This window comes from Gymnoscopelus braueri (assembly GCF_963280865.1).
Source record: "Gymnoscopelus braueri genome assembly, chromosome: 3".
In the NCBI taxonomy this organism is placed as follows: Eukaryota; Metazoa; Chordata; class Actinopteri; order Myctophiformes; family Myctophidae; genus Gymnoscopelus; species Gymnoscopelus braueri.
In genome coordinates, this window is record NC_137612.1 from 11,213,706 (window position 1) to 11,228,644 (window position 14,939).

Genomic DNA, 14,939 nt, shown 5'->3' on the forward strand with positions numbered 1-14,939 from the left:
CTTCAATAGCGTAAAAAGACACACACAGGCACAACACCAGAGGGAGCTCCACTGATCTCACTGAACTCAGATATGGCACAAACATGGGGTCAAATTCGTTCTACTGCTATGCCACCAAAATGTGGAAAGCACTACCAACAGTCATCAAAAAGTGTGACTCCATACCCTCCTTCAAAACAGCCATAAAAGAGCACCTGTCTACAAATGGTAACTGGTCCTATTAACGTCTAAGCTTAACACCAGAAATTACCCCTCCCCCCACCCCAAAGTGTTTACTGTACATAATACGCTTTATTGCTACAAGTGTTGATGATGTCTTGTATATTATTGTATTGTCTTTAAATGTCTCGATGAATTGAATACACAGGACCACAATGGCAATAAGCCCTCAGAGCTTTTTGTGTTATCCCTTTAGCACCATTGTATAATCGTACCACTGTACTATTTGCAAACCAGCCTGATCTCCAGAGATTACCGTAACATTGCACGGAACGAGTGCACTTCATTCCGTGGATAGCCGCCTCGGAACTCCCGAATTGCGTGCATATGTACGGCGAGTCCCACGGTGGGCGTAACCAGTCGCAACCCGGAAAAACCCGGAAGCAGAGCAGTCCCCACAAAAAAAATTACGATTCTGTGCCTATCGGTACATAACTCAAACGGCGCTGAGTAGGCACAGGCGAACGTCCCACCGTTCAGGACGGCAACTCGGTCGCCTTAGCTCCCTCGGTGGTCCTTCACGGGGTGACAGTTCGCCTGTGACTGCGCGCCTCCGAAATGGTTTTGTCACAAAGGGAGCGCCGTACCATATGCACGCAATTCGGGAGTTCCGAGGCGGCTATCCACGGAATGAAGTGCACTCGTTCCGTGCAATGTTACGGTAATCTCTGGAGATCGGGTTGTTGCAAACAGTTAATAAAGTATTCAATCAATCAATCAAACAAACAAACAAACAAACAAACAAACAAACAGAGAATCTACATTCAAGTGGACAGCTGTTAAAACTAAAGATATTCTGATAGCAGTCATTGCTATAGAGTGTTTGTTCAGTAACGGTCTCCCCGTCTCTCTTAAATCTCTTCCGGAAAAATCTCTGGAGAGAATGAACAGGCAACCAAGACACAGTGCACGCAGGGAAGTGAAATCCTTTATGCCTGACATTTATGTATTATAAATAGTTACAGCAGATACCCAGGAAAGCCATCTGTGTAACCCAGACGTCTGTGTCCAACTTCCTCTATCGTGGTCCCTATGCTTAGGGCCTCTTATTCGCATTCATGGTGTAAGTAGTATGTTGGCTTCCCAAAATGGGGTGATCCTGAAGACATAAATAAAATAAAGCAACACTATTTGTTCATTTGATTTTATTCCGAATTTGACTGTGCTCACTGCTGCTTTGAATGAGATATTTATGTATAGTATAAAAGTCAGTAAGTCAGTCTTGCTTAGCCAATAGCCGCCCTACATGAATAAGTGGTAAAACATGTAGGCCTGTCACAATTATTACATAATCGTCTAATCGCAATTATTTGAGATAATCACAGTTATTTAGTCATAATCGTTTCCATGTTGAAAAATGTTCATACATAAAAAAAAGCAGAAATAGCTGATCTACAAGCTTACAACGTGTTACTTTGTGACGTGTTGTAAGCTTGTAGATCAGCTATTTCAGCTATTTTTACCTTTTTTTTGTATAACATTAATAAAAGTCAGAAATGTATTCTTAACAGTTATTTGACCAGTTATCTTCCCTGTGCAATTTTTGATTACGAAGCCTAAAAGGCAAACATAAATTTATTTTTGATTAATATGTTCCAATGGTCAATGCCAAAAACACGATTAAATCGTTAATCGCAATTATTAGTGTGACAATTAATCGTCAACTTAAATGTGTTATCTTGACAGCCCTAAACACATGAGGGCCAGAGTATGGGGCTCTTGGTCACTTTAAGAGACAGCCTTCAGTCCCATGAACTGAAAGATAAAGTCAAAGTCTGAGCAGAACTGTTCTAGTCTGATTTATTACAGTGAATATTGGTATTCTCATTCTCATATTTTCATTCACATAGTAGAGTAGACTCTATGTGAAGAATCTGCAGAGTACAGACTATTTGAGCACATTTTGCCATCTAGTGGTCTGAAAGTAGACCACATTTGAGGGAAAATAATATTGGCCAGACTGAACACTGTCTAGAAGCTGCTGTATGATGAATTTAAAATGATGTTTACTTGACGTCTCATAAAAAAATGCTAAATTGGCGGAAATGGGAGTGGCCTTAGGGAGTTCAGGAGTTGAACCACGATCCAAGAATCCAGGGGAATTTGTGGTTCAATACAGTAGTTAAAGGCAAAAATGTAAAGCATCCTGGTGCAGCACAACCATGAGGCCGATTGCCTTCTGTGGAATACTGGCAGTGACTGCATGAAATGATTGGTACTGGTTGGTCCCGATATTTCCGAGATTAGTTACGTGTGTGCACAACTAATGAACACACACTCTAAAGAGTGTGAGAAATGGGCAAGATGGTGGGCAGCAATTAACTGCATATAAAAGAGGCAATCTGGAAGTGCAGGAATGTACTCGTTTTTAAAAAGTTCAGCATGCTACCAGACTCAGTAGCAAAACTTGCCATAACAATAGCACGGGATTACATCCTCAGAGACAAAACCAAATACAACAACGATGAAATAATAGGATTGTGGAAAGTGGGAAATTATTTTGAACACGCAATTTAAACATTGATTGATTAAACATAGCCCCAGTCTTGGGTAGATATAATGGTATAACATTTTCCCGCACTGGACGAATAGCATCCGGTGCAAAAACGAATTAAAACCGGTAAGAGCTGATCTACAGTATTAGTAGTTAAGTATAAAAAAGGTTGTAGATGCTGTACAACAACATTACAATGAATCTGACCCAGTTTTCATGAGCAAGCCGACGATGGATGTACCCTCTGTGAAGCAGCAACAACACGGTTAGGAAAAACAGAGGCCTACTTTTTATTGAGGGAAAACCATGCCCCCTTATTTATACCTAAACCATAACGCTAAAAAACTAATCATGGACCATTTAAAGGCTCTTACCAAGACAGCAATTCTTAGACCGTCTTCTGTGAATCTGTACCTCTGCTGTCTGGTCAGGCTTTCTGCCTGCACACCCTTTTGCTAAAAATGAGACTAAACTGTGGACACTGCTAGCTGCTTGGCTAGTCTTTTTTTTTCATTCCCTCAGTGCAAAGCTCAGGGATTCTGCATTTTTGTTTGCAGAGGCCACAGCAAAAAGCTCTTTGAAATAGCCTAATGCTAGCCAATGGGAAATGTAACAAGTAAATATAACCCCCATGCATCCCCCACCCCACACACATTCCACTATAGACAAAAACAAATATTTTTTCTAATGCTTCAATGACCACCATCTGTAATTTGACACAGACGCAGAGTAATCATCCCTCCAGGCTATGGGATAAGCGTCCCGTCAGGGCTATGACCCGGAACTAACCAATCACAGACACGCACAATGTTAAACCAGCATTGCTGCATGAACACAAATATACCGTACCTGGGTGGGGTACCGAACTTTGCTACTTTTATGGCAGTACTTTTAATAAGTTAAAGCACCATCTTGTGCCGAAAAATGCCTCGTCATTCTGTACCAAATGTAGATACCATGTCATCAGCGTCAGTGCGACAATAGGCATGCTTGTACCATGATCTAGTGAAGTTGAATGTCATAGAGGCATGCAGGAAAAAGACTGTGTTGCACCCAGGGATAGGGCTCACATATGCGTGTGTTGTATTTTGAGAGGCTTGACTAACTATCTTTGTGGCAAGAATTCGATCAAAACTTGTGTCTCTATTTTTCTGGCTCCATGCGCACAATAGTGCGCACTGCGATACACTGTACGCCAAAAGGAATATGATGAAACACTTTAATAAAGCACAGAAAGTTGCTCTGTGTAGCTATAGCTACTGTATCTTCCTCATTCAAGTCCGCCTAATGTACAGAGCCTCCTTCAAACTCAACTCAACTCAAATTGTCACATCATGGGTTTACAGGTGTAAAAAAAAAAAATGTGGGGTGAATGATTTGTCATGCAAGCTACAATCATTTGCAGTTTGGGGAAACAAAATAGTGAAAGAAAAACAGGTCGGATATGTAAAAATGTCTAAATATGTACATACGGTGCACGTTATATGCTTATGCAGTACATGTGCATGGGTAAAAAATGTAATCGAATGAGGCAGTTTAAAATCTCCACCACCGGATTCCCCCTCATCTGAGATTACTGAGGGCAGCACTATGTTGACTGTGATTTTAGCAAGTAACAACACATCACTAAATAAATTTGTATTAAATTTGGGCTACATCTGCATCACCATTTTCCCCATTTCGACCCCTAATACCAAGCATAAGACACTCAAGTCAACTCCCCATGAGATTTGAGTACGTTCGCCCGGTGCATCCACTGTCTTCGCAATAGAAGGGGGTGGGCAGAGCAGAGCAGTACTGCAGCATAAGGGGACGCTTCTTCTGCCAGTACTGTATTCTGTATGTAATCAGATGACGTTAAATATATTGCCTTTTGTTGAATAAATATCCGGGTCTGTCAGCAGATGCTGTTTGTACTTTTCTTCAATTGAAATATGGTAAACAGTTCATATTTCATGTGAATAATTTATTTTATTGGTATCGGAAAAAAAAGTATAATTGTGAAACCAGTATCGAAAGTCACGGTATAAGTATACAAATCTTATGAATGATACCCATCCCTGTTATGTACACCCTTACACTACACTAAAGTGTCTGTATTTAAAGAGTGAGAGTGAGAGTCAGAGAGACACATGCAAGAAACTCATTATGCCACCAAACTACCAGCGCATTTTCTGTTATTTAACAAAGTGCCAAGTTGTAATTACATCACATCTCTGCCAATTTGTGCTGCATCCATTTCCAAGTTTCCTGTATTGGACATAATGTAGTCAAGTGGCACTGCCTGTTGGGAAACACATGTATATTATATCTGACAGACACTACATCAAAGCACTGTGTTCAACTTATGTTTTATAATTTGTCCTAGAGAGGGTGAGAGATGCCTGCTCTGCTCAAACAAATATGAAGCGTGGCAGGTGCAAAACAATGGTAAAGAGATATGGTAAACATTCACAGAGTCTGGAACCAAATATGAGTGATCTGATGGGAGACTATATACTCAGGGTACATGGGTTGCTAAAATATGGGTCAAGATACAGTATATTCTGCACTATAGATTATGCAGCTGTACACCACATGTGCTGGCTTGTTCAATGCTTTCTCTGCACTGAGAGCTGAGGGACTTTTGAACTTAATGTTCTGCAGGAAAACGTACATGTAAGCCATTTCATGTAGTGCTCCAGGCCCTAGCCATGGTTCACATGACGCTCGTCAGTCACAAGCGTCATGGCGCAACTTGTTCCAGGTTTTGGAAATGTCTCCATTTACAACCCTTACATCTACATAAACGTTCAGATTTCAAATATAAAGTGCTTACCCCACGGCCACGGATGTAACAAGTTAAAATGCCCGGGTCTAAGTACCCGTATCGGATTAAAATGCTTTTTATTGAACAATGCGGAATATACGGGTACTTAGACTTACTGTAGGTACTTCGCATATCTTGCCAAATTTGTGATTTTTGGACAAGAGATGATCAGCCAAAAATCCATAAAGAATTAGAGGCTTTTGCACAAGATGATACCTGGCTGCAATAATTTTAAGGTTCATTTGCTGCTGAATTGTTTCTCTTCAACATTCCTAGAGACCTGCACAGTAAGACTAGCAAAACATATGGTCTAAAAAGAAGGATTGGCATTGATGTCGCTGGGGGTGACTTAGGAACCCGCTCATCTGTCTGTCAAGTTTAATCACTGAAAATCCAAGAATTTCAGCTGTACTTGGTAGGTAATGACGTGTATGTGTGGTGGGCTGCAAACAGTAAGATAAACTGTCACATTTGGATGTTCACTTACCATCTTCTTTGCTGCTTGCCATTACTGAGGAGTCTGGGGGGCGGGTGGGGGCTTATGGTAAAGGCTACCTGTAGATATCACTTGATCTGTATGTCTGCAGAAAAGCATAGAAGTAAGTTAAAGGCGATATATAATAAATAATAATAATAATCTTCATTTGTAAGTGCTTCACAGACATAAAAACAGCAAACTAGCAAAATATATGCAATCAAGCAATAATGGGCAATAAATGAAAATTAGGAATGAAAGCAAAATCTAGCTGTCCATTCCTCTAGTTAAAAGCCATTGTGTAAAATGAGTTTTTAAAATAGTTTTAAAGGTGGACACTGTCTGTCTCATTTCCAGTGGAAGCTTATTATTCCACACAAATATTCCACAATATAATAGCATATTATGGGGCATTTTCTCACAATTTATTTGAGAAATAGCAGCAAAAGCCCATATGATTCTACTGCAATAACAGCACCACTATATCCATTTAATATCTAACGTTTTTATATAATAGGCAACTAACGACGGTTAGTGTAGATAGCGCTATCTGACCCAGTGTTACCTAACATGCCTAACTGTATCGTTTAGATATCGTAATAGGCAATATAATAATATGTTATGTAATATTTGAAATAACTAGAAAACAAGAATAGCTAACGTGTAATGTCACCTTTATTTCCAATAAGTTTTGTAACAGGATGTGTTGTTGTGTCTGCTGGCTCAGCTCCGTGTGGTTTTATTTAGAGACAAGAACTTACTTTGTTTGTACTGTCTGTCTGTTTATCTGAGAGAGGAGATAATAATGTGGAAGTGGAAAACTTGAAGGTACCGCCCCATAGAGTTAGGACCGCCCCCTAATGATGATGCAGCAGCAGGCTGTGATCTATGAGAGTGACGACACTAGCGTAGACTCCCTTAGCAAGAATCGAATGCGGAAATGCTCTGTCTATCTCAATGGTAAAGTTCCAATGTTTGGAACTACAGCCCATATGATCAAAGCGTGACGGTACTCTCTCTCTCTCTCTCTCTCTCTCTCTCTCTCTCTCTCTCTCTCTCTCTCTCTCTCTCTCTCTCTCTCTCTCTCTCTCTATGGGTCCACGCACGCACGCACGCACGCACGCACGCACGCAGAGAGAGAGAGAGAGAGAGAGAGAGAGAGAGAGAGAGAGAGAGAGAGAGAGAGAGAGAGAGGGGGGTCATAGTCCATCCTTTCTGCCAGAGTGCCAGTGACTCTGAAGATGCATTTCACTGTGACTGCACCTTGAGTAAATTATTAATATTACATTCTTCTACATCTAGAGCACATGCAGTGAGCTATCAGAATCAGTTTAATTGTTATATTATATCTATACTCTTTAAAACAAGATGCATTGCACTGTGACTGCACCTAGTAGTGTAAATTATTAATACTATATATATCCTTCTAGAGCACAGGGACACATTTCTCCAGTGAGCTATCAGAATCAGTTTAAACTGTTATATTATATCTACAAATTGCTGATATATACAACAATAATTGCAGACAATTCTAATGGTTATTTAAGATATTTTACTTGAATATTGCCTATAGGTGTACTATGAAGGCAACATTTAAGCATAGCCTATATATAGTTATTTTCTTCACAGCAAACATATTGTAACCCATGACTGTGACAATGGTGCCACCTAGAGGCATGTTGACCATCTTGACCCCAGAAGAAAGCAGTTTTGCTGCCAAAATGTTGTTTTTTGTTCCATAACATGGCCTAATTAATTATTTTTGGAAGTTATGAATATATGCAATTACTTTTTCATATTTATTTCTGTCAGCTTCACCTTTCCTGTTCACTTTCTGAATCTCTGACATTCCGCTTCAACTCAAGAACGTGCCACCTGTAGAAGTTCTCTGACGACTCCTACATTGACAGCTGCATCACGGACAGTGGTGGAAAAAGTACTCACATTTTTTACTTAAGTAAAAGTATCAATACTGCAATGTAGAAATAATCTGTTACAAGTAAAAGTCCGGAATTCAACATTCACTTGAGTAAAAGTACAAAAGTATTGGTATCAAAATGTACTTAAAGTACCAAAAGTAGAAAGTGCTCATTATGCAGAATGTCCCATTTCACAAGTTTTCAAATGTATAACAATCTTTTGAAAATAGCCGATCTACAAGCTCACAATGCGTCGCATGGCAACGCATTGTGAGCTTGTAGATCGGCTATTTTCAAATGGCCGAAATGTATATACAGTAGGGCTGAAGTGGGTAATGTATGTTTTGTAATAATAATCAAAATCTACAAAGTAGCTAGTAACTAAAGTTTTCAGATAATTGTAGTGGAGTAAAAGTACAATATTTGCCTTTGAGATGTAGTGGAGTAGAAGTAAAAGTACAGAAAATTTGAAATAATTGTCCAGCACCGAAGAGAGACATAAAATACTGGCATGATGGTCATGTTTTCCATTTATTTTATAACTTGCATGGCAAAAGGAGGCCAACACTGTTGAAAAGCAGACTTTTAGTTAACACAAGAGCAGCAAACACAGTGATTGTGTACTACCCAGTATACTGTAACTGGTATAAAAAAGAAAAAGAAAAAAAGGCTTCTTCTCATGCTGTCAAGCTGTGGATTAGTTTACCTAATCTATAGGAGCGTATAAAAAATAAGTTAAACTAAACAAAAGGCATTTTTAAAGAACATTGGAATTAAACCTATGCTCAGTATGACTGTGTACCGTATACGATTTAATTGTGGGTATATAGGTAATTCTATAAAAGTGTAGGTATTGGTAATGGTGCTTGGAAAACATGGTAAAATGTGCGTTCTAATATTTGTATATTTCTGTAATTAGTATTTGTATTGACAGTGCTATGTAGTTTTAAAGTCAATGGCATACCAGAATATGAGGTAATCTGAATTGAGGATCTTTTATGCGTGGTATGTTGGTGTGGAAGTATTGTAACTGTAAGATTGAATGACTATGTATGGCATGTAAGCATTATTATCCGTATAAGATGTGCTGTGTGTATTATTCCATCAACGTTTGTGAATGTGTTTAACGTATGTATTTTTTCCTGCTATGTACTGTTGGAAGACTAGCCGAATAGGGCTGAGATCCAAGTAAACCATCAATCATTCAATTACCTTATGGCAATCATCAGCAGATCATCTGTAACAGATTGCATGCTGCCGGCAGCCTATATACAAACCCTGGTGATATTGAAGAAAGAGGTGTGGGCTGCACTATGGCCCTGTACAGCCAGAATTGCTGAGAAGTAATGATAAGGGCATCTTTATGTGTCCCTAAAAGAACAAACCCCTCCTACCACCTACTACAACAGTATTGTGAAATGTCATTCGGTATAAGTTGCCATGGGGATGGCAGAGCCTGGAGAAGCTGGGGGCGGGTTGACTGGTCGTCCACTGCTGAGGTGTGAGGCCTGTTGTGCTCAACTGAAAGACAGTGTTTAACAGTGGCAGAATAATAAGGCTGTTTGAAGTTAATTTCATTTTGTGTGTATATATATATATATAAACATTACGGTTCAAGGTTAATATTACATCTTGTGCACAGTTATATCATTTGTGTTCCTCAGATATTGCAGTAGAATTATTAATAATAATAATAATAATAATAGTACTAACAATAATAATGCTAAAATAATAAACATTATACAGTTTACAACAAGCAAAAAATAAGAATCAAGAATTGCAGCAGTATTAAGAAAGAGATCCATCCATCTATCTATCTATCTATCTATCTATCTATCTATCGATCGATCTATCGATCTGTGTGTGTGTGTGTGTGTGTGTGTGTGTGTGTGTGTGTGTGTGTGTGTGTGTGTGTGTGTGTGTGTGTGTGTGTGTATGTATGTGTGTGTGTGTGTGTGTGTGTGTGTGTGTGTGTGTGTGTGTGTGTGTGTGTGTGTGTGTACATATTTGTCTTTCTGTCTACCACAGCCCTTGATGTCATAATTTTAACTTCTTTAAGATGAATGTCAGACTACTGCTTGTGGTTCTTGAAGTTTAAATGTCAACTTTGGGTCAAAGTGTTTGAACTGCATCTTTCGAAAGGTTTCAAATGAGGGAGGGTATCACTAAGCATATTAGGCCTACATTAAAGAGGAAGAATTATTCACAGATTATTCATAAAGTTCTTTAAAAAAACACTTTAAAACTACATTTTCATAGGTTGTTTTTAATGATATGATATTAATATTGGTATGTCCCTTTGTCAGTGGTCCTGCCTACACAGCAATGCCATAGACAATATTATGAATATGCATCCAAAATGAATGTTTTACAAACATTGATTTAACCTTTATTGCAGCATCATTTTCACTGAAGTTTCAACCAAAAATATTGCATCAAAACAGTAGTTTTGATGCAATACAATGGAAGTCATTGTTTACTTAAATCACAGCATCCTAATAACATCCTCTCACCTTTTTTTATCTGAACAATTGATCATCTAAACTCAAAATCCCACTGTATGTTACTTCTAAGGCGTTAAACTGCATGTTTAAGATCTTTACTCATTTCACTGTTCAGGTTGCATCTCCCATACAGTAGTCCCACTTCATTACTGTAAAAACTATAACACCAATGTTTTGTTTAGTTGATACAGAATTACATTCTTGCCTAATTTTGCTACAGTATGTAGCTGCAACCTACGTTCACATGACTTGGCTCAGAAATGCTTTCTTCCTGTTGGGCCTCACTGAAAGCATGTCTGAAAGGTCTTCAGTGGCCAACTGCACATATAATTGCATGTGTAATCTTTTATGTAAAAGTTACTTAAAAGATTAGTTTCATTACTTTCCTCACCAGAAAGTTTTCTTAACTTAGTAGTCATCAAAGTAAGCAGGAATGAGTTATGGCCAGTATATACAGTATGTATTTTAAGTAAATTGATCAATATCATTTTACACTGGCATCCCAACATAACGCATTTTCATTGCAGTTGTCTACATATTAAGATTAATAGTTTTAATTTGGCAAAATGGCCAACATTTTTGAGTATCAAGTTTCAAGTTTGACAACATGCAAAAGAGAACCCAAATTCAAAGAAATCATGTGTTAACAAATCTCATTCAGTTTTCCTTTCTCTTCATTTCAACAGCTTAAAGTTGAATTTGCAGGTTAAAACCTACTCTGCCATAACTCAACCCTGAAATGTTCAATTAAAAACACTCAAACTTGCTCAGTTCTCATACAAAATAAAAACTCTCTTCATGAAAGTCACATTTGGCCTTGTCCACATTGTTTATTGTACAAAAATACAACCTGCAAGTTGCACCTTAACACATAGTTGAAAGATTTGATTGTCAACCTAATTAATGATTTTGAGTTAACTATACAATGACCTGAGTTGCCTAAACATGGTACTTTTAAGCTCAAACAAATTCAAATCCTTTAATTTTGAGGCAATCATGTTTCCGCATTTTTCTGAAGTAAAGTCATACTTATTACATTTTACAGTGCCATGGGATATCTCTCTATAAATGCAAGGTCCAAAAAATGTCAATGTTATCAGGCCAGACAACAGTGATTTTCTTTTCTTTTAACTGTTGTTAATGCCGATATCTTTGACATTACAGCATTTAATATGTATTATATGTTGCAGTTTTACCCACTCATATCTGCAAATTATAAAAAGTAATTGTTTGCTTGAGCCTCAAGCATAGCTCATTTGTCAATGGCAACCTGTGAGTATTTGGAAACATTTTGTCTTTCATGAATAAAAAATGTCATGAATGTCAGCATCCACTGAAAGTGTTTAGAGTCAGCTTGATGTACATGCTTGCTAATTTGAGATTCAAAATGTTCAGGAAACATATCATTCCATTCGATTTACTTTGTAGAATCACACATACAGTATAAATTTACTTTGATCTTAACAATTTGAACTAAACAAAAATGTATATTAATCCACTGATGAGTTATTTGGATACAGTACTGAGAGATTACATTAAAGACCAAAATAGCAATTTTAGCAAACTTATCGAACATAAATTTCCTGTTTGATTTGCAAATACATCTCTAAATACATCTCCGACAACTGCAAGAAACGTTATCAACTGTTTTAACCACTTAAACCCTATACTTAGTTGACCGGGATCCCCCAAGGCACTATAGTAGATACATAGTATTTCCCTCCACACAAAATATCAGGCTAAAACAGCAGATATACAAGTTCACAACGCGTCGCATCGCAATCAGCTATTTTAGCTGAATGTTCATCACCCGTAGAATAGGGAAGCTAGGGTTTCAGAGGTTAAAGCCAGATGAAAATTGCAAAGTGCACTGTTGCAAATGCAACAAATAAAATACTTCACCAATTAAATCATCAATATTACTGGATAACTTTCAACATATTGAGAGAAAGAAACATACAGTACATGTTCTTACTGAATCAACCCCTGAAACATAGTAAATCTGAATAGGATAAAATTAGCTATATTTATTATCATTATAATTTTCTTCAGAAAATAAAGACTTGGAAACCTTAGCTCTCTGTAATTATATGGTTATTTGTCTTTATCTGGTCATTCTCAAGAAACTCTGATGTTTCCTCAGCAATTTGTCCAGGTATACGGAAATCAACCGGCACGGCTTGTGATGTCGGGGGTGGTATAGGGCAGCAGGCTTCCCCCTTGGGACTGGAGGTGCTGTGTGAGCCTCCTTGAGGCTCTAGGTTGCAGCCAGTGCCCTGAAGAAACTGGAGGAAATTCTCTTCTATGGACCCTTCACGGCTGGGCAGCCTGTCCTCCTCCCTCGCTCGTCGAAACAGGCAAGGGAGATGCTTTCCCAGCTCCTCACGGATCTGCCTGTTGAGGCAGCCGTAGAAGAACGGATTGGAGGTGAAGCAGAAGTAGCCGATCCAAGTGACCACCTCCTCCAGAGGCGCCAGCATGGCCGGAGGGCTGGCGGCCAGCGCCGAGTAGAGGTGGAAGGAGAAATATGGCAGCCAGCAACAGAGGAACTGCCCTCCTATCGCGGCTAGAACGGCCGCGGCCTTCCCCCCTCCGAAGGGGCGCTGAGGGGTCACACGCCCTGTCCCGGTGCCCGTCCCAGAGCTGGTCACCATGGTCGAACGGCTGCTGAGTGACTCTGAGCGCTGGCGCCGCGGCGTGTCCATCCAGGTGGGCAGGGGACCGTGGTGCATGGCTGCGACCCGCGCCACCTTGAACATGTTGCAGTAGACGACCAGAATGACCAGCAACGGGCACAGAAAGTACAACAGGGTAAAGAGGACCATGAATGTCATGCGGTTTGACCCCCCCCCTGTCCAGTGCAGCGAGCAGCGCCTGTGACCCTGAGCAGGAGGAGATGGAACTGCGCCTCCTCCGCCTCCCCCTCCTCCACCTCCTCCTCCTCCTCCACCTCCTCCGACCCCAACCCCAACTCCACCACCCGCCAGAAGATTAGTCCTCCCACCCTGAAGAAACCAGGCCAACAGTGGCAGAGCAGACATAGCCAAGGCCTTGACCCATATCCCCACCAGCACCGAAACCACCAGACCCATGGTCATCTTCACCTCGTAGCGCATGGGGTGTATTATGTAGTAATAACGCTCCACGTTGATCGCCGAGATGGACAGGATGGCGGCGCTGACCAGGCACACGCTGAGGAAGAGGTAACTCCGGCAGAGGGCCTCCCCGAAGAATGCCCGGCTTGAGAGCATGCCGAGGGGCATCAGAAACAGCGCCGCCAGCAAGTCCACCACGCACAGGTGGAAGACAAAGGCAAACTTATGGAGCTGCGGGGCCTTGGCGATGACCGCCATGACGGCCACGTTGCCCACCACCGCCAGCAGGTCCATGAGTAGCATGGCCAGCAAGGCTAACGACTGGGTCATGGCCCAGCCCTCGGGCAGGGAGGAGGAGGAGGCGGACATGTTGGACGTGGGCTGCGGAGGTGGCCGGGAGGAGTTCCACATTGGCTCCATTGAAGGACGGGACGACGCAGGCTAGCGGGGTCAGTCACAGGCCCATCACCCATCCTTCACAGTCAGGGGTCGCGACCCAGACACGAGAGGCAGGAGGATGAGTCTTGAAGACTTCCCTGCGGTAAGAAGGCCGATAGTCAGCGCAAGGGTCCGACTTTGTGATCCGTGTCCTGTGTCACAAGAACGTCATCATCATAAGTGAAGGCCTGCCCTGAGACAAAAGGAGAAAGAGATGAAAGGCAAAGTGCAAAATGCTGTGTGTTACTGTACCAAGGTTATTTTAGTTAACAAAAACTTGCGAAAAAACTAAATTTGTAAAAACATTTTCGTTGAAAAAAAAGAAAACTGGAATAACAAAATAAAGATAACTAACTGAAACTGTATTGTGTGTTTACAAAACAATAACTAAAACGAACTGAAATGATAGACAAAATGCCCTTAGCTTTAGGGCAGCTTAATCTGTAACTGATTCATTTTTTTTTTAAATGCTATCTTTTCTTGAGTTTTTATTACACAATACTTACTCTGGCCCTTTTCAATCCTGCACCTGACTTATTTGCTTATTTGGTGAAGGGTTGAAAAGGGTAGTGAGTATAACTAAAGTAAAACTAATAAAAACTAACTAAAACTATTAGCATAAACTAATAAAAATGTGCAAATCCGCTCTAGAAACTAATTAAAACTAACTGAATTAGAAAAAGAGAAATTCAAAACGAACTAAAACTAATCTAAAATGAAAAATCCACACTGTAGCTGTGTGCGTTCATGTCATAGACATTCTCAGTGATAAAATAACAAAACACCAGACATGAATATTGAAATGATTATTTTACAACAACAAAAAAATTGGGGGGAAAAAAGATATAAAAGCTATATATATACATGGCAGCAGTTTTGAACCGGAAACACAAATTAACGTGTCATAATTGTTTCCAGTTTAAATCTGCTGCTGAGCCGATCAAACGAAGCGATGGGAAAATGAACCGGAACAGGAAATGGGTACC

At 40.0% G+C, this 14,939-nt stretch overlaps 2 protein-coding genes across 3 annotated transcripts in view; both read right to left on the bottom strand.

Moving 5' to 3' along the window:
- LOC308082533 (AMP deaminase 2-like) overlaps window positions 1–6,782 on the bottom strand; it is a gene marked incomplete at its 5' end in the record, with an annotated part of 557,360 nt that extends 550,578 nt beyond the window's left edge. Inside the window, 2 exons of one of the 2 annotated variants that reach the window (XM_080424342.1) lie at window positions 6,010–6,103; window positions 6,671–6,782. In XM_080424342.1, coding sequence (XP_080280468.1) covers window positions 6,010–6,031 — 22 coding nt within the window. The remainder of the gene's footprint in view (window positions 1–6,009; window positions 6,104–6,670) is intronic. The other variant, XM_080424343.1, reaches the window with a different exon arrangement.
- A 5,710-nt stretch (window positions 6,783–12,492) lies between these two features.
- On the bottom strand, window positions 12,493–13,935 carry LOC308082209 (G-protein coupled receptor 61-like; the record flags this gene model as incomplete). The annotated part of the gene is made up of 1 exon (XM_080423887.1): window positions 12,493–13,935. One exon carries the CDS (start codon window positions 13,933–13,935, stop codon window positions 12,493–12,495), a length of 1,443 nt encoding a protein of 480 aa, XP_080280013.1.
- Window positions 13,936–14,939: the final 1,004 nt, after the last annotated feature.